The sequence below is a fragment of the Psilocybe cubensis genome, chromosome 4 (genome assembly GCF_017499595.1).
Source record: "Psilocybe cubensis strain MGC-MH-2018 chromosome 4, whole genome shotgun sequence".
NCBI classification, from domain to species: domain Eukaryota; kingdom Fungi; phylum Basidiomycota; class Agaricomycetes; order Agaricales; family Agrocybaceae; genus Psilocybe; species Psilocybe cubensis.
In genome coordinates this window covers 2,662,143-2,684,951 of record NC_063002.1, presented here as the reverse complement: position 1 = coordinate 2,684,951, position 22,809 = coordinate 2,662,143, and the positions used below count along the sequence as shown (strand labels likewise).

General features: G+C 47.6%; 10 protein-coding genes across 10 annotated transcripts; 6 read left to right on the top strand and 4 right to left on the bottom strand.

Annotated features, from left to right (window-relative positions):
* Positions 1-260: 260 nt before the first annotated feature.
* Positions 261-5,596, bottom strand: JR316_0005088 (DNA-directed RNA polymerase III subunit rpc1; the record flags this gene model as incomplete). The annotated part of the gene is made up of 21 exons (XM_047890852.1): positions 261-330; positions 385-572; positions 625-797; positions 854-977; positions 1,039-1,149; positions 1,199-1,267; positions 1,317-1,403; positions 1,457-1,704; positions 1,764-1,871; positions 1,925-2,171; positions 2,222-2,649; positions 2,714-2,998; positions 3,054-3,629; positions 3,702-3,792; positions 3,846-3,866; positions 3,926-4,405; positions 4,454-4,669; positions 4,723-5,088; positions 5,145-5,294; positions 5,359-5,491; positions 5,559-5,596. The coding sequence occupies 21 exons, from the start codon at positions 5,594-5,596 to the stop codon at positions 261-263; spliced, it is 4,209 nt and encodes a 1,402-aa protein (XP_047750613.1).
* Positions 5,597-5,786: 190 nt separating this feature from the next.
* On the top strand, positions 5,787-6,934 carry JR316_0005087 (Proteasome subunit alpha type-6; the record flags this gene model as incomplete). The annotated part of the gene is made up of 7 exons (XM_047890851.1): positions 5,787-5,809; positions 5,866-5,909; positions 5,970-6,064; positions 6,138-6,219; positions 6,278-6,433; positions 6,490-6,707; positions 6,761-6,934. The coding sequence occupies 7 exons, from the start codon at positions 5,787-5,789 to the stop codon at positions 6,932-6,934; spliced, it is 792 nt and encodes a 263-aa protein (XP_047750612.1).
* Positions 6,935-7,010: 76 nt separating this feature from the next.
* JR316_0005086 (uncharacterized protein) lies at positions 7,011-7,409 on the bottom strand (the record flags this gene model as incomplete). Its single annotated transcript, XM_047890850.1, has 3 exons — positions 7,011-7,055; positions 7,085-7,281; positions 7,328-7,409. The coding sequence occupies 3 exons, from the start codon at positions 7,407-7,409 to the stop codon at positions 7,011-7,013; spliced, it is 324 nt and encodes a 107-aa protein (XP_047750611.1).
* Positions 7,410-7,534: 125 nt separating this feature from the next.
* JR316_0005085 (Trafficking protein particle complex subunit 2) lies at positions 7,535-8,938 on the top strand (the record flags this gene model as incomplete). The annotated part of the gene is made up of 4 exons (XM_047890849.1): positions 7,535-7,830; positions 7,879-7,940; positions 7,987-8,062; positions 8,560-8,938. 4 exons carry the CDS (start codon positions 7,535-7,537, stop codon positions 8,936-8,938), a joined length of 813 nt encoding a protein of 270 aa, XP_047750610.1.
* Positions 8,939-8,990: 52 nt separating this feature from the next.
* On the top strand, positions 8,991-10,190 carry JR316_0005084 (uncharacterized protein; the record flags this gene model as incomplete). Its single annotated transcript, XM_047890848.1, has 1 exon — positions 8,991-10,190. One exon carries the CDS (start codon positions 8,991-8,993, stop codon positions 10,188-10,190), a length of 1,200 nt encoding a protein of 399 aa, XP_047750609.1.
* Positions 10,191-11,415: 1,225 nt separating this feature from the next.
* Positions 11,416-13,278, bottom strand: JR316_0005083 (Actin-like protein 6B; the record flags this gene model as incomplete). The annotated part of the gene is made up of 10 exons (XM_047890847.1): positions 11,416-11,454; positions 11,517-11,636; positions 11,713-11,889; positions 11,943-12,060; positions 12,127-12,278; positions 12,338-12,459; positions 12,514-12,608; positions 12,662-12,860; positions 12,923-13,189; positions 13,260-13,278. 10 exons carry the CDS (start codon positions 13,276-13,278, stop codon positions 11,416-11,418), a joined length of 1,308 nt encoding a protein of 435 aa, XP_047750608.1.
* A 277-nt stretch (positions 13,279-13,555) lies between these two features.
* On the top strand, positions 13,556-16,232 carry JR316_0005082 (Ribosome biogenesis protein erb1; the record flags this gene model as incomplete). The annotated part of the gene is made up of 8 exons (XM_047890846.1): positions 13,556-13,996; positions 14,046-14,194; positions 14,253-14,478; positions 14,528-15,174; positions 15,233-15,480; positions 15,536-15,669; positions 15,720-15,907; positions 15,968-16,232. The coding sequence occupies 8 exons, from the start codon at positions 13,556-13,558 to the stop codon at positions 16,230-16,232; spliced, it is 2,298 nt and encodes a 765-aa protein (XP_047750607.1).
* A 1,623-nt stretch (positions 16,233-17,855) lies between these two features.
* Positions 17,856-18,433, top strand: JR316_0005081 (uncharacterized protein; the record flags this gene model as incomplete). The annotated part of the gene is made up of 3 exons (XM_047890845.1): positions 17,856-17,996; positions 18,065-18,241; positions 18,302-18,433. 3 exons carry the CDS (start codon positions 17,856-17,858, stop codon positions 18,431-18,433), a joined length of 450 nt encoding a protein of 149 aa, XP_047750606.1.
* Positions 18,434-19,318: 885 nt separating this feature from the next.
* Positions 19,319-20,498, bottom strand: JR316_0005080 (ABC transporter domain-containing protein C20G4.01; the record flags this gene model as incomplete). Its single annotated transcript, XM_047890844.1, has 5 exons — positions 19,319-19,357; positions 19,425-19,657; positions 19,912-20,057; positions 20,114-20,246; positions 20,480-20,498. 5 exons carry the CDS (start codon positions 20,496-20,498, stop codon positions 19,319-19,321), a joined length of 570 nt encoding a protein of 189 aa, XP_047750605.1.
* Positions 20,499-20,634: 136 nt separating this feature from the next.
* Positions 20,635-22,588, top strand: JR316_0005079 (uncharacterized protein; the record flags this gene model as incomplete). The annotated part of the gene is made up of 2 exons (XM_047890843.1): positions 20,635-20,741; positions 20,794-22,588. 2 exons carry the CDS (start codon positions 20,635-20,637, stop codon positions 22,586-22,588), a joined length of 1,902 nt encoding a protein of 633 aa, XP_047750604.1.
* Positions 22,589-22,809: the final 221 nt, after the last annotated feature.

The window sequence follows — 22,809 nt, the reverse complement described above, 5'->3', positions numbered from 1 at the left end:
ATACCAGCTTTCGATCGCTCTTCGCATTGTTTTGTACACCATGGCATGTATGTATGTTCTAATTTACAGTTTTTGATAATGATGTACCAAAATTTTGGCGATTGATACATATGAGCAAGGAATGATTAATGATCCTGTAGTGGTATGCTAAGTAAATGTATATGGGAGGGTAAGCACTCGAAGGCCGATATGGTTTATGCAATAATGATACAATGCGGTTGCAGTCTAAAGATGTAGGAATGTGTACAGGTATATAAGATCTACAGAGCATCTTCGAACAACAGTTTTCGTGGCTTCTTGAGAACAGGGGGTATGGAATAAAGGGCCGGCCTGCGAAAAGGTGTTTCAGCGAGAGAAAGCTGGAAAGAAAAGTAAAATTCTTACATAGACGTTCCGCACATAGCTGCAGGATTTCCCATGATGATACTTTCAGATACTCCAGCAATGCTATCGTTTTTGCCATACGCAGAGGCATCGAATAGATGGTCTGTCGTTTTTTCGAAGGATGCTAACATGAGGACACTGTCTTTCATTTTAGCGACACCGAATCGTGTGATACCCAACACTTCGCCCTGAAATCAAATGTTCAGAAAAATTGTATTAGATAGTATCTATGGACCAAACCTTATAAGTCATGACGTCTCCTAGAAGCATGACATGCCGAGGATCGATGATCATGTCGTGTGATTTCATGGTGTATTGAATTTCGTTGATGATGGTACGTCTTGCAGCCTCAATGCCTAGAACTTGGGCCACCTCAATTACATGATTGGAAGAAGTTTCTTCTCCGATTACACCTGAAATTGACATAGTATCAAAAATTAAAGAGCGAATAACGATTTGGGATTCAAACCTTCTGTAATCATGCATTTTTGCAATCCATAACCTTCTACCAATAACTCCTTGTCACCTTTTTTGCCCTTTGCATCATCTTTGTCTTTGATATTGATGACAGCGCGTTGGATAGAAGATACACCCTGAAGAATCGTATTATTTGGTTAGTTATCGATCTCGAAAGGCTTCTTTGCACACACACACCTTTACAACGACAGACGAAAGCCCTCTCTTTAGCTCTCGTAAACGGTAATACTTGTCGTCGCCATCCACGTATATCCGCAAGCGGTTTTTGCGAGGAATGACAGTGATAGCCTAAACGTTATATAAGTATCATATCAGTCCATCTTATTACCCTAATTACCTCTTGTTTGATTTTCAACTTCTTAGCCGCCACAATGGCCCATTTAATATCATCGATAGTTAATTCAAGCTGGGCTACAATTAGGATGATAGTAATACCACGGGGTGAAGTAACATACCTGGAGTTTGCGAATGGCTTCAGTATCGATGATGATACCGATATACGTGTACTCTGGTGCCCACGCTTCCTCGAAGACAGCAGCAACCTAACAAAAATTTGTCAGTAAAGACGTAATTTACCCCTTCCAAAACCACATACATCTCCTAGTAGGGTCTTTTCCAGGCGACCTTTGACGATACGAGCGGACGCTTCGCTGTCCTTGGTGACCAGTTTACAACTGATGATGGGCGTACTAATGATTTTGGCAGCGTTGATAATTTCCTTGATACGGGGCACACCAAGTGTGACGTTCATTGAGGCGACACCGGCAAAATGGAAAGTTTTCAACGTCATCTGGGTACCTGGTTCACCAATAGACTGTGCACCAACGGCTCCAACCGTCGATCCTATCGACATACATATGTAAGAAAATGAGACCAAAGTGAAGCGCAAAAAGATGACTAACCAGGTTCGATGCGAGCTTTGACATACTTTTCCCAGCATATATTCAAGAAATTCCGTAACTGAGCTTCAGTCACTTTGGAGGCATTCTCCACAGCAACCTTGTCGGCATCTTGAAGTAGCATGTATCAATATGTGTTTTGACATGAAAATGTTTATACTTACCTGAAGCGCCCATCGACAGATCAGTATCTTCATCCCAATCTCCCTCTTTTTCAAGGGCATCAAACATGCCATGATTTCGTCGAATCTCGGCCATCTTATTGGCAACGTTATCAAAGATGAATTTGCGAACGACGTCAAGGTACGTGGGCGATGTTTCATTTACAAACCTAGGAGTGGCCAATTCACGATCGACGTATTCCATGACTTCGTAAGGCAAAAGTCCACGGCCGTCTCGTCTTCCAGAGGCCTGTGAACAATAATTAGCATTGTATTAAACTCAGGAAACTCTTTACACACCAAAACACGGCTCAATGACCTATCCAGATCGAGAGGTTGAGGGTCTCCTTCCAAACATGCTGGGTCCAAGCCATCATCGCCATATCGGAACTGGACGACACCCCCAGTTGAATTCCTCACCGAAAGATCATACTGTGTCGTCAGATCCTCCAAAGCTTTCATCAGTCGTCTCTGCATGTAACCAGTCTCAGCAGTTTTGACGGCAGTATCGACCAGACCTTCACGACCAGAGATGGCATGGAACAAAAATTCGGTGGCGCGCAACCCAGAGAAGAAACTGTTGCGCACGAAACCTTTTGAAGGTGGCTCCTTTGATTTTTTTGGGAAATGCGGAAGGGAGCGATCCTGGAAACCATCCGGTACACGATGGCCTGCAATAATTTGCTGACCGACACAAGCAACCATTTGCGATACATTGATGACGGAACCTAGGGGTCAGAAATTTGGTTAGACAAAAGTGTTTAAAGATGTAGGCTTTGATAAATTTCTCACCTTTAGAACCGCAGGTAGCCATGATCAAAGGAGCATTTTGACGGCTAAGTTCCCTCATACAAATTTGTCCAACAGCCTCACGGACCTTAGACAACACAGACGAGATCATTGCCTCAAGAGTCTGTTCTTGATCGCAACCCGGTTTGTTCTCCAGTTTCCCCTTTTTAGCGAGAGCAATGAGATCCTGACAGTCTGCGTACGCCTTTTCGACAAGCTCATCCTTCATTCTTCTCAAATCAGGACCTGGAATGACATCGTTGATACCCAAAGAAAATCCATAGTTCGCTATAATGCGAATCATTAAATAGGCAGATTGTGAGAGTACAGTGAAATCGCGCACCTAACCACCGAGCACACAGCTTGGCCAACCTGTTCATAGCAAGTGCTGCTTCACGAGGTCCGAAATCTCTCAAAATAACACCAAAGATCGACTTCTTCTTCCCGCTTCCAACCGTCGCCTTGTCCATAACACCACACATAATCTCACTATTCACAATCACCAGCCAGCCATCGTTCGGTGACAGATCTTTCGCAGGTTTCTTCATCCATGGGTAATTTTCACCCTTCGCCTCTTCCCACTTGTGGCATTTAGACTCCACATTGACGAGGATCTTGGACTCTCTATTTGGACGCATAAGCACGTTGAATATCTGCTTTCCTGTCCACAGGCGCACAGGTTTGAGAATGGCGGGCGGCGGGATGTCGATTTCCATGTTAGCGTCGGCAAGGTAGCAGCAAATCTGTGTGAACTGCCGTCGGTCGAAAAAGGTGTCTTTGCGGGAGATGAGGAACGAAGCTGTAATGAAATCCTGGATGGCGGCGATGACGGGCTCGCCGTTACGTGGAGTGACGAGGTTGTGTTTGATATTCATGAGTTCGAGAGCTTCTGTCCTGGCTTCCTCTGTCTGGGGCACGTCTGTTCATGTATTGAAATAAAAAATAGTTGAAGAAGGTTCAGGGCTTGAGAGCTTGTAAACTTGCTACTCACGCAAATTCATTTCGTCTCCATCAAAATCTGCATTGTATGGTCCGCAGACACATTCGTTGAGTCGAAAAGTACGCCATGGTCGGATTTTAGCCTACAACATGTTGTCAGCAAGCGCTCATTCAACCACCAGCAAGAACTACAGACTTGATGACACATAATAGACAACTGAAGAAATCTCGAACATCAGGAGTCCAGAATGATATAATTTAGAAGCCACAACGCACTTTATGCAAAGACGGTTGCCGATTGAACAAAATAATATCACCGTCCACAATATGCCTCTCGACAATATCACCAATCGCCAGTCCATCAGCAATAGCCGCGCGATTCCCAAACTTCAAATATTTCTTATTGTCTCCTCTAGCCACATAATTCGCGCCGGGGTGCACATCTGTACCGTTCCGCACAGCCTGACGCAGAAGGTGGATATTGTGTGCCGTCACGCGTTCAGGGTATGTCAGGATCTTCGCGACGCGCTCGGGAACTGCAACCTCATCGATCCGCAGATTGGGGTCCGGAGAAATGACAGTCCGCCCTGAGAAATCGACACGCTTGCCAGAAAGGTTTCCACGAAAGCGACCTTGTTTACCCTTGAGGCGCTGAACGAAGCCGCGGATGGGCTTTTGGCCGACTTGGGGGGGTACACCCGGCAATTCAGAGTTAATATACATGGCGACAGAAAGTTGGAGGAAATCCCATTGTTCCTGAAGGAATGTGAATAATTTGAACCGGTAAAGAAAATTTGAACATACCATGAATTGCGGGGTCGGAGCGCCTTTTGCGAGGCCTTGTTTTATGAGCACGTTTGTGAACACGATTTCGGTTAGTTTTACCGTTAGATCGTCTTCGTTGGAAGCCCCATCTTGGGCTACAGATGGTCGGATGCATACAGGAGGCACAGAAATATATTGCCAAATAAACTCTTCAGGTCTACCCCATTTCGGATTCATGCCCAACAATTCACAATCCTATCCAACCACACTTCAACTCCAAGAAGGTATAAAAATACAAACCGACGCACCTCATCTGATATCCTTCTAAACAAATCAAGTACTTTCAATGGGTTTAAATCCTCATGCACCCCTTTATTGATATACATCCCCAGTTCTTTCTGCGCCTCGACAGCCGAACTGAAGGTTTGCTTCCACTTCTCCAACTCATCCGCCGTCTTCTTTGCGCGGAATTTATCGTGAATGATTTTGAGCGCGCCGGCCTTTTTGACGGCGCCGTTGGTCGCAGAGCAATACGGACAGTGCACGACCTTGCGCGCCATGGTGTTGACTGCCTTGGAGAGCGACTGGCGCTGCATATTTTCGAGAACGGGGCGTCGGAAGCGCTTGAGGAAGCTGCGTCTGTCTGGTTCTTCAAGGAGAACGCGGGCGCATGTCTTTTGTTAATGTGGATAAGCACTGGGTTTGCAATCACGTATGAGAATAGACGCACTTTGCAGATGGCCTGGAGGATGGCGATCGTGTGTTTGAAATAGCCAATGTGGAACACGGGCACGACGAGCTTGATATATGCGTAGTGTCCTACGCAGTTCACCGACGACTGGCCGCACGTTTCGCAGAACGCACTTTTATCTGTTGTACCCTACACACAGAGGAAGATCAAAGTGAATAAAACTGGATCGAAAGTCTCGACGAAATGAACCCACAAGACGGCGATCGAGGACACCATTTTTCACAGGAAGACGATCGGTGGGTGTATACAATTCGCGGTGCGTAACTTCATATTCCGAGATCTTGACGGTGTCCTGGGCATTTAAGAGACTGAACTGTAGCTTTTTACTATCCACGACACAGTCATCAGAATATCGCCCATCAAATACATATAGAAAGCAGAACAAAAACTGACATTACTTTTGGAGCCTGATGCGAGACCGCCTCCTTCATTATGTGGCCCAGCCGAGAGGAAGGGAGGTTGTTTTTCGAGTCAAAAACGCAAGTCCAATCTCGGAGTCGAATTGATCGAATTTCGAATGGGCAGGTGACAGAGTAACGCGTGACGATCGCGTGACGACCACTTGCGCGTCGCCCTACGCTGGGGGGAACCTCTTGATTGAAAGAAACTCATTCTATTGCCATGTCCAGGACGTCCTACGACAGGTCTGTTTCTTTTCCCCGTCTCTTTATCTGGTCTGTTCTGATCTATATGCGCAAAGATATCTTACCGTTTTCTCGCCTGAGGGCCGATTATACCAAGTTGGTGAGCACCGATGCACGAGTTCCCTGTCAATTTATGACTGAAGCACTGTGTTGCGTCCAGAATATGCTTTCAAAGCTATCTCAGGCTCTGGACATACAGCCATTGCCGTCCGTGGAAAAGATACATCTGTCGTTATCACCCAACGCAAAGTCCCTGTGCGTCGAGGCTCATATATTGAACGATGACGTCCTCACTCATATATTCACTTTACAAATGTACACTCTACAGGACAAGCTCCTTGACGCATCAACCATCACGCATCTATTCAGCATCACCCCCACAATCGGGTGTGTGATGACTGGGCTTCTGGGTACATTTGGTCGTTGCATCTCATTACGATTCGACTCAAGCGCCTTATATTCTTTTAGCGGACGCAAGGGCTCAGGTTTCCCGAGCACGTTCTGAAGCAGCAGAGTTTCGATACAAATTCGGGTACGAAATCACCCCCGACGCCCTTGCACGGCGGATGGCCAACATCAACCAAGTGTACACGCAGCGCGCTGCCATGCGGCCTCTGGGCATCGGTACACACACTCTCCTTTCCTTCTAGTCTTCCTCCACTGAGTTGCAAATCACACAGCGATGATCATGATCGGAATTGATCCCGAATTTGGACCACAGGTATTCAAACTTGACCCAGCGGGATACTTTGTCGGATTCCACGCGACGGCTGCGGGGCAAAAGCAGCAGGAGGCGATGAACAACCTTGAGAAGAAGTGGAAGAAACTTGACAACGGCCGTGGTGGGGATGATGCGAGCAAGGCCGGAAAGACATTGAGCCGGAACGAGGTTATCGAGGTGATTTCTGAGTTTCATCGTTGGATTTTTTGGTTGCTCATGAACTGGCATAGATGGCGATTGAGGTCATGTCGGTTGTGCATGCTACTGATTACAAGCCGGGAGAGATCGAAATTGGCATTGTGTCTTCGAGCGAACTTGAAGACGAAAAGGTGCGAGGGCAGTGGAGGGTGCTGGGAGAAAAGGAAGTCGAAGAGCACCTGCTAGCGTATGCAGAGAAAGATTGATTATGACATGTAATTTCTGGATTATTAGTCAATAGACTTGTGTACAACTCTCGAATTATAGTATCAGTAAGGGATATTAGTGTGAAGATGCTCCTCCGCTCTGAGATGGCAAGGTGAGGGACTGTCTGGGAAATAGAGGACGCCACGCACCATGATGGCATTCATTTCATCCTCTTCTATCTGGCGGATTCTGGGTTTCCAGAAGCGAGAAGGGGCCTCCCAAAAGTCGTTGTAGATGTTTGTGCTGGGTGCCGTGGGTTGTGGGGAGTTGTGTTTTGCTATAAAGTCTGCGATGCGCTGCCTGAGCTCTGCAGGGGCGGCTGGATGCGGATGGGGAGCATCGGGCGCTGCACGGTGTGAGTAAGTGGAAAGAAGGAGAGAAAGGAGACGTACTGCTGGGATATGTGCGCTTTCCGAGGAACTTGATGAGGGGTGTGTGGGCCCTGGCAGAGGAGCAGCGGAGAGTGGGATACATGGCTGTTGGGTCGTGAATGGATGACTGTCAGGTTTCTCAAGTGGCCGAGTTTGTTCCGGATGGGGGTGCCAAACAAAGGACTCGCGCGTCACACAACACGATTAGCGCTCGGAGAAAGAACAACAATGTCGCACCACCTGTTTCTGCTGTCGCCATCAGATACCCCGCTGTACAGCCTCACGCACCAGTCGACGAAACCGGTGGCAAGCGCGACATCACCCCTGGCCGCGAATCTGCCGACATGGTCGACCTCCGCGTTCGCAGGCACGCTGACGGCGCTGTCTGGGGCGTCAAGTGCGACGCAGCACACGACTGGGGGTGCGGTTCGGGTAGGGGGCGGACAGGACCGGCATGTGATCCAGATGATTGCGAATGCGGGGTTGGATGTGATTGAAGATGTGATGCGCAAGGACAATATGATGTGCGTGGCTGAGTTGGGCTGGCGGTGGACATTGCTGAGTTGTGCTAGGTACCTGAAGTCTGTAGACAAGTTCAATGAGTGGACGGTGTCTGCGTTTGTGACGCCGAGCAGTAAGAGACCTGTGTGATCTGGAGCGAGCGCTGGCTGACTGGACAGACATGAAATTTGTGCTGCTGCACGAGGGCAAGAACGACGAGGGCATCCGGGCGTTCTTCATGGAGGTGTGGGAGCTGTATGTCAAGGTAGCGGGACTCTGTTGGGCGTTGGTTGAGTGTGCTGACGGACGTTGTAGACGATGCTGAACCCATTCCAGACAGCGCACACGCGCATACGCAGTGCGGTATTCGACAGCCGAGTTCGGAGTAGCGCGAGAAAGTACCTGTGACAATTAGGGGTGACTGGGGTCCTGGGAGTAGTATGTTGTAGTTTGTGTATTAGTGAACAACGCTTTCTTTCTCTCCTCTGACCTGGTTTGGGTGGCAATTTCATCTTCTTCCTTATACAATCTCCGTATTTTCTTTCTTTTCTCTCTTTTTTGCACTCTCTGCCATCCATCGTCAACAGGAGTCATCGACGGCCACACTCTATCAAGTGCGCCCTTTCTTTTTTCCCCGCTCTTTGTCTCATATCCCCAGCTGTATCCTCTTTTCTGCCCAGTAATCACAAGTAATCGTATCTATCACTTCTGACTCCCACCAAAGCAATGACTACCGCAAACAACAACAACAGAGCCTCCCTCCTCGCTGGTCTTCGCACAGGCGGTGTTCGCTCTGCTTCAGGAACCGCCGTTCCCCACACAGCAGCTCCAGCTGGCTCTTTCAATGTCCCCCGTTTCGCCTCTCAGCAGCACCCCACAAACATCTTCCCAGAGGAGGAGGAGGACGACTATGTCCAGGAGTTGCCCCAGCCCGGCGTTTTTGCACCCAGGAACGTCCCTATGACCGCTGCCGTAGATGGCCCCAACAACCGTTTCGCCCATCATCAGGCAGCAAGGGGCATGAATCCAAACAGCATGCCTTTCAGCCCCGGATTCAACCCCAACATGGTCCCCCAGCAGCTCCAGATGCAGATGATCCAACTTGAGATGATGCGCATCCAGGCAAGTTGATGCTTTTCTTATCGTGTTCCATTGTCTTCTTACACTTCCCTTTGTCAAGGCTATGCAAGCTCAGCAGTATCAGGCTCAGGCAGAGCTGCTCGCACAGGCCCAGCTTCAGCAGCAGATCCAGCAGCAGCAACAGCTCCAAGCCCAGGCTCAGTCCCGTGAGCGGCGAACCAGCCTCAACTTCAACCCACCCGCAACCGCTGGGCCCATGACCAACTCGTTCGACCTCCGCGCGGCTACTCTCAGCGCCCAGATGCGCCGTGCGAACCAGGCTGATCAACTTAGAGCCCAGCTCGGCGTCGCTTCCGCCACTGCAGATGACCAGGTCCCCATGACAGCTGCACTCGGAGGGCGCTTTGGCAGCCGCTCCACTAGCCTCAGCGGCCCCGGATCCAACAATCAGGCCAGGTTTGACGAGCACGGCGAGCCTCCTGCTACCCCAAGCTCAACCACCGTCATCAGCGGCGGCACCTCTCTTGGCCATCCAGCATCCAACAATGGCGGCGTTGTCCCTTCAAAATCGGACTCGGCCTCCAACTGGAGGAGGGGCGGGAACAACAACTCAGTCCTTAGTGGCAACCGTGCGGTCTCTTCCCCCAGTGTCAAGATCACACCCCCGCCGAGCGAGGAGCGGGTTTCACCTCCTCCTGGCCTTGGTCTCGACAGCGTGACGTCTGCTGCTGCAACCGCTTCTCCGATCTCTGCTTCTGGACCTAAATTCCGCCCCCAACCACTTCGCTTCAACCCTGCTGTGTCGCAACCCCTTCCAGCAGTGACGATCGACAACACTGATGAAGACACTGATGGGGAAACCCAGTCCTCCGGATCGTCTGTGAAGAGCTCCTCTCCTACGACTCCCCGCTCCTCCTCGTCGAACGAAATGCCTCTCTCGCCGCGCGAGGAGGCAAGCAAGCGGCTCTTCGAGGGTCTGGGAATTGGGCGACCGGTGTCGTCCACCCCACCTTCTTCGTCTTCCTTGGAGGCCGAGCAGCAACAGGGAGATGGTGCTTTAGCGGCCTTTGGCAACTTGAGCTTGAACAACAGCAACACCGGCAGTGTCGCAAATGCGAACACAGCGGCTGCAGCTGGCCACAGGATGGTCAGCCAGCCGACAAGGCAGCCCCGTGGGCCGCCGTCGGGCGCTGACGAGCTCGGGCCGAAGAACTTTGCGACGCGCATCAGGAGGAAGGCTATTGGCGGATTGGGCATGCTTATGGGTGCCCGTGAGAGACGCGAGTTTGTTGAGGCGTATTGATTGATTGTTGCTGATTGATCGATATGTCCTAAGGTTATCCTGAATCCTGATGTGACTTGATGGATGATGGACCGACTCGACGACTTGCTTTCTTTCTCTTTCTCTCTCTCTTTCTCCTGTGGACTCTGCGAATGGCATATTGCACAAGAAACCACCACGAAGATCTCTCTCTTTTTTCTGTGTTTCAGAAATGATATATATATATTACGTCGGCTGGCGGACTTTCCTTTCTTTTATTCCTCTTGCATTGCATTGAAGAGATTGGGTTATTCTGTACGACGAAGGAGGACGCAGAAACTAAAAAAAAAGTTTTGATTTTTTATATATTTTCTTTTTAGTGTGTATTACCGTTGATCATTTTTTGATCTTCTTTCACTTTGAATGAGGGGAAGGGGTTGTTTCATCCTTAGGGGGGAGTTTGGGGTTCCATGGCCCTTTTTTCAAATCTTGGTAACCCACTTATCCCCCCCTCAGGTTTCATTCCCACTTCCATTACCTTTTCTCACTCTTTTCTTTTTTTACACTCGACACTACCCGCCATCCACCGGCTTTCATCAGGTCCAACCAATTCCGCCAATCCAAAGTTATCATATTTTCATCACCCACGCCACAATCCCTGGGTTGTAAAACCGAGCCTTCCACATTTTTCTCCAGCAGTCAGCAACAAAACCTGGAGAAAAATATTTTCATGTTTCTTTTTTAACAGTTTTCTCGCTCGATGCAACTTCGATTCGAGGTTTCGGTTTCGAACACAATCAACCAACCAACCCCCAACTTCCCACACCCAACAAACCGCTGTTGTGCTACCCCAAACCAAATACTCCTCTATACACTCTTTCATTCATTCATGTTTGCTTGTCTGTGTCTCTCTGTCTGTGTCTGTGTCTTTACAATATCTGGGTTGATCAATCCTACTTCCACCTCGCCTCTCCCCTCCGCCTATTCGTCGACCCGATTTTCAACCTCTTTTCTCAACTCTCGAGTAGCTTTCCGAACATCCCAACCACACCAACATACATACATAATTTCTGTTGCATATGGCCGAGAGTTTGCTTGAAACAATGATATTGTTGTATTTCTGTTTTGTCTTTCTTTTTGGTTTTAAACTATTCTGGTTTGGGCACAGTATTTTGCAAATTTTGGTTGGTGGGTTGAAGCAAACACGCGAGCAAAACGGTATAATGGGTATGAAGAATTGATTCTGGTATGAATACAGCATGATAAATTATTTACATCTCTGCCCAACGATCGCCTTTCCGTGTTCCTAAGCATTGGACAAAACCAGAACGTCAGAAGTATATATAACAAGGGCCACGTAAGACTGACCTGCCACTCCTCCCTGCTTATCCAAAGCTGGTGGAACGTGCCCAAGCTCGCCAGGATGCTTCCTCCCAGCCATCCACCATAACGACGTTCTATAGGGTTGCCTGGCGCGTGGATTTTAGTCTGTCAAAAGTTTTGGATCCGTTGTCAGTCTTCGGATTTGCAAAGGTAAAAAGAACGAAAGAAAAAAAAAGCGCACATGAGGGAAGGTTCTCGTCAGCTCGGCTGACAGACGGTCTGCGAGCCCAGAGAAGAGGCTTCCACCGCCTGTCAGGACGACGTTACCCATAAGAACTTGGCGCAGCTCTGGGTCGCAGGCGCGAAGTGCCTCTGTAATCAGCGCGGGCAACGTCTTGGGTAGGTTCGGATTTGACGCCTTGAGGTAAACTGTGAATTACTGTATTTTGAAAATAAATGAGATGCACGTACCACTAGTTGTGGGTTGTGTGTGAAGTATTGTTCGCCAACTAGGAATCGTTCTGCGCCAAAGAATGTATTGTAACCAGTCGGGAATTCGTATTGGCGGCTTGGCTTCGAAGCCGCTTGCCTGTGATGTGGGGATAAATGTATTAATCACATAAGCCTGAAAAGAAGAAAAGGTTGCACTGCGTACTGGTCGTTCCAGCCCTGGTCAAGGACACCAGCGATGGTTTGCAGCCACTCGTCCACTTCCCTTGTCTCTGCCCAGTTGCGCCACTTTTGAGTTGTCCCAGCAATCCTGTCTTCACGAATGGTGAATTGTGGGAGAGCGTTTGCATCTACGACCTACAACATCCCAAATACAAAGTAAGCAGATGACATTTTTGATAAGCAGGTTCACTGACAGCTTTACTCGCAATTAATTGATGAGGCAATAAATCGATGCCCCGTCTTATTTGTGTGGGCGAGGTGAGGAGGTGACGGGCGTGTGCATGGACAAGTTTCGGGAGTGGAGAGTATGAAAGACCTGTGTAAGTGTTTCAGCAACTTAATTAATCAAGCGGCGTGTTAGCCTCTTTACCTTTGCGGAGGACGAATCCATCCACAACTGGGGTGACGCTTGCCATGGATTGCCCAATGTCAATAACCAAAGCAGATCCCTTTCCTGCTGCAAATCTGAATCAATCATGTCAATGATCATCTATTCCAACAATTTTCCCGTCCCTTACGCGTTGAGGACACCGGTATTGGCGATATAAAATGCTGGTACATTGAATTCTTCGAACATAATTTCCGCCATGCGCTCTCGGTTTGCTGGGGTGTTCCACGTAGGCTCCGTCACAAGAATAGGATGCTCGGAAGGATTTATTAGCATGACCTTGCTGAGTGCATGGTCAATAAGTGGTTTTATTGGTGCAAAATCATGGACTACATGAATCCCAAGCACTTTGATCAGCGCTTTCATAAAAGACAGGATAATAATGACATACTGAGTCCTTCCACAATAGGATTCCCTATTTCCATCCCACTCCTCCATACCGAGGGACCATTTTGACCGACAAATATTTTGGCAAATCTCGAGTTCTCCGCCTGAGGTGCGTTTTCTTGTGTACTGTCGGACATGTCTACATCTGTATCTGGAAGTTTGGGGATGTACCCATATGATGTTGGAATGATTGCTTTTGGTGTATCATCTCCTGCATATCCAGCGCGTACGGACGAAGACCCAATATCGACAACCAAAGCAGAGACTTCATCTATTGACGCGTAAATATGTTCAGAAATAAATCTGGCGCTTTACTTTAACCAGTGAATGAAATGACATACCGCCTCCGTAGTTCACCATGACGAAGCTTCAAATTATTTTACGCGTGAAAGAGCCCCCAAATGGAAAACACCAATTTACAATGATTCCAGCAAATAGACACAGTGAAGGCGTTTTATCGAACTTCGAAGTTAACGCTCAACCATGCATCTAATGTTTGTACTTGATGAAAACAGTCGTTCTTGCCATTTCTGTCAATGACATCGCTCACGTGGTCGAAGTAAAAGTGATCGGGGCCTCTACCAAATCTTTTCTAACTGTCAGTAACAAATTCTTAGACGCGTCTGAACTTGGGATCATGGCCCCTCTCGCCTCTGGAAGGAAAACTATCAAGAGAAAGCAGGTCGACGAAGATGAAGATGCTGTCCCACCCCAGCAAGAGTTGCGCTCTAACGGTGCATTGGAAATGTTGAGCGACGAAGAAGACGACGGGGACGCTTCCTCGGATGATGGCCAAGTTGACGAATTTCCTGAGATCATTGACGAAAGCGACAGTGAAGATAGCGACTATGATGAGGAAGAAGAAGAAGAAGACGATGAGGATGAAGAAGATGAAAATGAAGAAGAGGATGAAGAAGATGAAAATGAAGTAGATGAAAGCGAGACTGATGCGGATTCGGACGACTCCTTGCATATCTTTCCTAAGGCCAAAGTTGTCACATCCAAAATTACCAACCAGCCAAAAACCGTCTACCCCGAAATTGAACCCGAATATGACTCTGATTCATCGACCGAGGATGTACGTTGTAATCTCTTGGTTCAGCTACTTGTTTTGATGTTGTGAACAGACACCAAACCGCGTAGGCAATGTGCCAATGCATTGGTATGATGATATGCCTCATATTGGTTATGATATCAATGGTAAAAAAGTGCTGCGTCCTGCTCGCGGAGACGAGTTGGACAAGTTCCTAGCCACCGTGGACGATTCTTCTGCATGGTGAGTTTTCTGTATTCATTTCTAATCTTCTGGACAAAACTAAGTATCTCGTATACAGGACTTCTGCATTTGACAAAAATACCCAAAGCGAAAAGCCTCTCACCTCCGAAGAACTCGACCTCATCCGCCGTCTGTACGCCGGCGAAAACCCCGATGCTTCTTATGACCCGTATGAACCCACGACGGAGTGGTTTACTGGGAAGGGAAAAGAAGAAATCATGCCTCTTTCCGGTGCTCTCCAACCTAAAAGACGTTGGGTGCCCAGTAAATGGGAAAAACAAAAGGTGAATGTTAAACCTATAGTTAACTTTCTCAATATCTAAACAAAACAAGGTTATGAAAATTGTGCGCGCAATTCGTCAAGGACGTATCCTGCCATCCAAACCCAAATCAACCGCAAAATTCGAACCGTACGCTATTTGGTCCGAACCCTCGTCATCGCATCCACCTCCTCTTCCAGCACCCAAGCCTCCTCTACCTACCAATGCTGAATCTTATAACCCCCCTGAGGAATATCTGCCAACCGAAGAGGAACGTAAAGCATGGGAGGCCCAGGATCCCGAAGACCGCGAACGCAATTTCCTCCCCCAAAAGTATTCCTCTTTGCGGCTGGTTCCTGCATACGATCGCTTCGTTAAGGAAAGATTCTTCCGACAACTTGACCTCTATCTTGCACCTCGAGTTCAGCGGGTAAAACTCAATATTGACCCAAATTCATTAATTCCCAAACTTCCCAGCCCGAATAGCTTGAAACCATTCCCGAATTATCGTAGTTTGCAGTTTTATCATTCGAACAGTCGTGCGAGATGTGTTAGCGTCAGTCCTGATGGTGCCTGGGTGGTCAGTGGTGATGAAGGTGGCGTTGTGAGTCTCTGGGAGATCATTGTTGGCCGAGAAGTCAAGCGATGGAAGTTCGAGGGCAAAATTGGCTCTTTGGCATGGTGCCCAAGAACTGACGTGAGCTATTTCGCCGTCGGAATGTGCGTCCTTTACCTTTTCAGACGTTCGTATCAAAACTAATTCACCTTTCATTTCCAGTGAAGACACAATTCATTTTGTCATACCGCCAAATATTGATCCTGCTGTTTTGTCACTTACTCTCACTGTCCTGGCTCCTGCGACTCTTCCTCCTGCTCCCACCACTCCATCACCTGTCAAATGGCTGACACCTCCTTCTGCATCACGGTCCGAAGACACTCCTATTTTAACCATCAACCTACCACCATCAACCGGCCTGCCCACTCATTTCTGTTGGCATCGTAGGGGCGATTACCTTGCCAGTGTTTGTACGTATTCTGAACCTTTAAGATTCGATTTTGGCTCATCCAGCTCGCCCTTTAGCTACTGGGGGCCAGCAGGGAGGCGTATGGATTCATCAAATTACACGGAGGCACTCGCAGGCGCCTTTCAAAAAGATTAAAGGGGCAGTCCAGTCGGTTTTGTTCCACCCCTTGAAACCTCACTTCTTTGTAGCTGTATGGTCCTTTCTTCTTTGATCAGTGATAAATTGCTGACTGCTTTATAGACCCAACAATATGTCAGAATATACAATCTCTCCGAACAAAAGCTGGTCAAGACACTGATGCCCGGTATCAAATGGATATCCTCGATGGATGTTCACCCATCAGGGGATCATCTAATTGTTGGTGGCTATGACCGCAAGCTGTGTTGGTTTGACTTGGAACTCAGTGAGAAGCCCTACAAAGTTCTTCGGTACATATCTTTGTTACGCTCCATTCACTCGATCATTAATAATAATACCCTTCTTTCCAGATACCATTCCCGTGCGATCCGCTCGCTCCAGTTCCACCCAACGTATCCTCTCTTCGCGTCCTCCTCAGACGACGGATCAATCCAAATCTTCCACTCTAGAGTGTACAATGATTTGATGACCGATCCCCTTATCGTTCCTTTGAAAATTTTGAGGGGGCACACAGTTACCGATGGCCTCGGTGTTCTGCAGGTTAGATGGTGCAGCAAACAGCCATGGTTAGTGAGCAGTGCTGCTGACGGAAGTGTTGCGGTCTGGTGCAGCTAGTTTTGATATTTTTAATTGTCTCGGGATGGAACCCAACCAATGCAACCTTTGGATCTATCTGTTTGATTAGAAATTAACTGTTTGGTCCTGACAAAGTGTGGACTGATGAGTAATACCCAAATAGGAAAACCGCTTACCATTTGGGGAGACTATATTCCGATATACCACCTAAGTAATGGTACCATTACGGTGGCGATTCTTTTGCTTGCATCGGATAGAGCCTCAAGTCGACAGAAGCCGAATGTGTTATTTTAACTATAACAATGGGTCCCAGTTTTCCATCGTCCTCGTGCGGCAAATCTTCCCTCAGGAGTATATCCCTGCTCAAATTTACTGGATTCTTTAAAGATCTGTTATCGTTATGGAAACCCTACCTTCCGGTTTCATCTTCAGTAAAGTTGAACCGGAGGAATGTTCGGCCTCAGGAAGAGCCTTGTCTGAGGGAGGCACCAAGTCGCGGGCCCAAATCAACTTACTCTAGTACGCCTGATCTGCTCTCCATGGATCAGAAAGAAACTTTTCCAAATGATGTAGTAGTCAACAAACTCCATGAACGGATATATTTTTTCCTCTTAGGAAGCAGCGGTGAATTAGACCTTTGTCTATTTGAATTCAAATATAAAAGACAATGAATGTCTCCCACGGGCGCTTATGTGTAGGGTGTTCAATTTATTATGCCAGCAACGTTTCAAATTATTTAATTGGATTGCAAAAGTGGAGATTCATCATTTCGTTTCTGAGTGGCAAAAAGGCTTCGCATCTTTGAACAATACTGCCTGCCAGCAATATCTGCCACCAGCAACCGAAGTATCCGTCAAGTTCGAGTAAACCTATAGCCGTCAACAACACCCGTGGCACTCGACCCATACTGAGCCAATAGCATTAGAACCTGCAACTTGGTGTATGAATAAGATATATTGCGCATACAGTTGAGAATAATGCATTTATAAGCTCGCTGAATGATTAATCGATTAACCGCCACCCGTTCGTTTAATAATATTAGATTTTGTGGGCGCCCGTTTTCCCCGAGGTTGAATGAATTGGTAGTCGGATGAAACACTTCTAAAATCGATATCTGTCCTGACACAACATCTTACACATGTGTGCTCCATCAGTGTATTCCTTTTTGGTCTGTAATGGGTGTACTCTGCCAAAGTCTCGGCGGCCTAATGAGAACGTTGTGGGAATCCAAAAGAGGATTATGTGGCGTCCTTCCCTCACAACCTAAATTTAGACGTCGATCAACGGGCATTGTGCGAGAAGTGCTAGAAGCATTGACAATCATCGTACCACACTACAGAAAGGAATGCTAAAGGTGTTCATTTGCGGATTCATTGTGTCGGTAAGAAGCGTCCTATTCCTTCGTGCAGCTTTCAATACTGCCATTACATGCTCCGTCAATCTGTTACTTGTAAACATGTTCCTTTGCTAATTATGTTGATTCACGGGCAAGCCTCGATGAGGGGATGTTGCACCCTAAATCCCGGAGTTCCTTGACCGTTCGAATTCTCGTTGAGTAGCTCTGGTACAGTATAAAAGCCATCGAAAATATTGTGAATCTCACATCGCAAGCACATTGATAGTCAAGGATAAACCAACAACATTTTACTTCTTTTTCGTACAATGAAATTCGCCATTTCTGCCGCCATCCTGTCTCTTGCGGGGCTCGTAGCATCTGCCAACGTTGGTCGAGCCGCCCCTTGCGATGAAGCAGCGCGTTTCGGTGTTGTTACCGTTACACCCTCGACCTTCCGTGCTGGAGACGTGCGTCTATCCTTATTATTTAAACCACTAGTTTAGGCATTGGAGCTGACTGAGCTCGGCCCTTATAGACTATTAAGATCACAACTGATGTCAGCTGCGGTGTCCAGCAATTTGGGCTCATCCCACAATTCCTTGACTACTCGATTGAAGTTCTCCCGCCCAACAACAACGGCTTCGAACAGCCAATCATCCTTGCTCGCCACGCTCTACCCAAAGGCGCGCTGTCCGATTCGTTCTCCGTCAAGGTAAGTATCCAATGCATAACGCATCCACGCCGTTTGAATCAACCTCGCGATTTGTTTTAGGTTCCGCACGGATTTTTCTTCAACGCCACTTACACTTTGATTTTGAACAACATTCACAATATCAATGGTACCGATGGAAGCCCCGTCCTTGTTAGAGGAGGAACCGAAGCAGTTATCAATGTTATTGCTTAACGGTTTTTTGATCAAGTTGTGAATAACGGAGTGTCCAGCTTTGGGCGGTGAAGTAACGTGTAGAAGTGTTCAGGGGTGCGAAAATCAGAAATAGATACATACATAGTTGATAGTCTTGTTCGTCCGGACTTTAAAGACTTTTTTGATTTTAAAGGCGTTTTGCTATGAGATCGTTCCTGATTAACTTAAAAAAAAAGTAACGTTACTGGGCAGATGAAAGGGGCAAAGGGATAGGATACCTATGACGACATGTGCCATCGAATTTTAATTTCTCACTAGGATCATTTTGGTAGGCGCTTATGCCAGTCATTCCGGCATGATGACACAAGCTGTGATTCTTGATAGTGATACGGCATAATACGACATCTAGACAAGAAACAATACTTACATTCGTGGGGTCCCCACATGGATGATAGGTAGAAATATAGTTTTGCTTGAGCAATCTAGTAAACTGTGCAATGCGCTTTTATATATAAAACATGTCATAATGCTTTTGAAGACAATAAATCTCTGGGGAGTCTTGGGCAGTGTTGAAACTCATTGTAATCTGGCGTTGCCTCTGGAGTTCCTAGCGTCGTTGAACACGCTATTGCATTGTTGAATGCGCTATTGCGTTGTTGAATACGCTATTGCGTTGTTGAATACGCTATTTGAGGCACTGTTGAAGGTTGGCATTGACGATTAATTGCGTATTCCACCCAACAGAGATATTCTTCTACCTGTCTATACACCACCCATATGGCCTAGTAATTTACGAAAGGCAAATCAAATAGTCTGTGGACGCTATATGTTGCATGCCGATTAATGACTGTAGTCGTATCTATAAGTCGGCAAAAAATGTAAGTAGAGCTCCCTCTGGACTGCTTTGAAAGATAGAAACAACATTCACTTTCTGTAGAACGTTTCGGAATCAGAAGGGACCGCCTATAACGACAATGTGATTCGAAAATCAGCATATGCCAAGCCTGGCAACGATTGAATGATGACGTACTTGGTCTCTGCGTGCTCCGCGAGTAATCTGTTGACCATTCCTTTCGAGTTCCCGGCGGTAGTCTCTGTCTTCCTTGAGCCATTGAAGAGCCAAGTTATATAGTGTGGATGTTGAGCTAGTTCCGAGACTGGGATTAGGATTGTAAGGCGTGGGAAGGGTTACGAAGGATCCATAGCGCATATGAGCGACATGTGTAGGGAAATTATTCAAGCCATCGAAGATATGCGTTGCATCTGTTGCAAGTTATAAATACAGAACGGTGTAAAGAAGGTATAAACTTGCACAAGATTGTTGCTCCCCGAGCCTCGCTATCAGCCTTCAAGAAATTCAAGAGATCATCGCGAACAAGGACATCGAGGTCAACAGTAACCTGAGAGATTTAGTCAATCATAAGTAGATGCTGTCTATATGATTCAAACCTCATCAAGCAACAGAACATCCCAAGGGACCATCAATCCAAAACAAAGCTGGACTCGACGCCGTTCACCATCCGAGATCTGGTGCATGTGCCAATCCAAGTCGATGTCGAGAATATCAAGAAGAATGTCCCTCCTCTCCTTATGTCTATAGCCCCCAACGGAGTCTAGGAATGCGGAGACGACAATATCGCCGCGGACGACGGGGTTCATAGCCCTGTGAAACCAACAGATGGAGGATCATGGGGAATCTGGAGGAGCATAGACACGGACCATTCTGTGCCTAGGAATGTTACACCTGAGGGAGAGTTTCTAAATACATCTTGGCCCTTGATTGTGAGCTCGGCGCCGGGGGTGTTGATCAGTTTCTTCCCTGCCAAAAGCTGAAGCAGTGTAGACTTTCCGGCTAGGATAAGACATGTCAGACGCAAGAGGCGGATTATCAGATGCAGGGCTGGCCTCCATTTGCGCCGACGAGAATAGTGCGAGAACCCTTTGGTAGGGAAATATTTACATCGATGAGAGAAGGGGGGGAGAAACTATTATAAGAGTAGGTAAGATTAGAGGCGGCGATTGCTGGAGTCGACATTGGGGTACAGATTAAGGAGGGGAGTTAGCTAATATAAGAAAATAAATAACTAATTGCAGCAGCGCCCATGTGGGTCTGTGATTTTCCCACGTTTACTCTGACTGCGAGCGAGTGCTCTGCATGCCGAGCTCGTTACCACCCTCTTTCTCACCACCACCCAGTGGTCTTCCTTTTTATTTGACCTTTACGCTCTTTTATTTATTCAATGGTCACAAATCCTCTTTCGGCTCGTGCGTGTATCGACGTGTCGACATGTCCTGACCTCATGCCATGTAGTTGCAAGGCCAACGAATTCTGTGTCCAAATCGCGAGGTATGTCATTCCACTGGGCCATCTCGTCTGCACTCCTTGACTATTTCCACAGGGACTGCAACACTTGTCCGAAGAACCAGTGTGTTCTTCAGACTCCAGTCAAGCAATCAGGTGGCGGCGTCAGCAAAGGTGCATTGGCGGGCGGTGTCATCGGCGCCATCGTCTTTCTTGGCCTTGTGATCGCTTTCTTCCTTCATCGTCGAAAGGCCGCGTTAGTTCGCAAACATCGTTCGGTTCCCCGAGAAGTCAAGAAAGAAGTTCCCGCCTCTGCTGAGACGGTGCTCAATCGTCCGGACCCTGCGGAGAAGGTTCAGGCAGAGCTCAGAACGAGTACTTCCAACACCATCGATCTCGATCCTCATGCAGAAGCCTCTACTTCACACCCCCCGCACGGCTTCAGGCCTCCGATCAATCCGTTTGACGACAACAATTCTATCCAGACGGCTGGCACTGGAGGCACTAACGTTATACCCATTGCTCTTGTTCCCGCTGACGCCAATCGTCTGTCCTCAGCGCACACGGATTCTCAAACTTCTTCCTCATCTTACCCTTCTCGCCCCCCTCGTTCCCCCGAGCTCAATCTCAATCTGGAGCATGTCAATGTTTCCCATGAGAACGTTCGGAATGGATATTCTCAATCTACTCGCTCTGGTATATCTGGTATATCCTCCAGAAATTCGTACATGTCCAACGCCAGCTATTCCAGTGACTTCTTAAATGAAGCTCCAATGATTATGACCTCTTCGAAAGGCAATGTTCGTCAAGTTTTAGGTGTTATGAAGGCCGAAGTTATCAGTGCTGGCTCATTGTCGGCAAACAACTCATCTGACAACTTGAAACCTCCCGCCTACTCGAGACCATCTGTTAAGTCCCCTTTAGCCTCGACCTCCTTTGGCCCGAGTGATATGTTAAAAGAAGCAGACGAAAGTCAAGAGGTCAACAATCCTTTCAACGATAACATGTCAACTAACGCCGATTACGCTGCTTCACCGGCTGCTTCCACGACGACATATGGGCGTCTGTCCACTCAAACCAATCAGGTTGGCGACGCTAATTGGGTGCCTGATGGGCCAATACTACCATGGTCACGAAGCGCCGACCAGAGTAGGCCTTCGAGCATGAGTACCCAAGCCGGCTCTGTTATAGATATTGCCAGCGCCACACGTGTCAATGTCGGTCTCAAAACTCCTGCCAGTGCCAATTCTTATAGGACAACTATGGGACGGCTTGTTACACCTCCCACCGGTAATGGAGGCCAAACCTTGCAAGAACAGCAACAGCTTGCACTGGCTCATGCTCAGGCGCAAGCTCAAGCGCAGGGTCTTGATAGAAGGAGGATTTCAGGTTCCTCTATGCTGTCGGCGACTTCGACCCGTGCTGACTCCATTCTGGAGTCATTCCCATTCGTGCCCCCGTCGCCGATTTCAGATCGACCTATTAGATCACCCCCCGTATCTCCGTTGGGTCAACAGTCATTTACTAATTCGAGCTCTCCTTTGCATCAACATACTTTTACTATTGCACCTCCATCTCCTGCTACTAGCCAGACATTCGCCCAAGAGGGTTCTAAGGCCGCCACTAATAATCAGGACGAAACTCTCCCAGCGCCTCCAAATCGGCGCACTCTGGGTCTGTCAACCGGTTCCCAGCTTTCTACAATGTCGTCAGGATTGGGATCATTCCCATTCCAAATCGAATCCGATCCCCTATCGGAGAGTAAACCTCCTCCATCACCGTTCAATGTTCCGCGGCAGAGAGCCAGCCTTGATACCCTTGCCCTTACCAGTGATCTTTCATCGTATCCCCTTGGCTTCGATCGCGACAGTGTTCAACCTCCGAAAAAGTAGGAAGGGATGCTTCCGTTTTCTTGCTCCTGTAGGTGTTCTGTTGTCTGACTAGCTTGGTCTGTATTGGAAAGTGACATTTGCATTGTATTTAAATACGATGTACTATGCGATTTTCTCTTCTCATTTCTCTTTGGTCTCTGGTAGCTTATATGTTATTTCCCGATAACCTTTTTTTAGATTCCGTTTCTCGTGTCCATTGCATGACACTGCTCTTTTGAAAA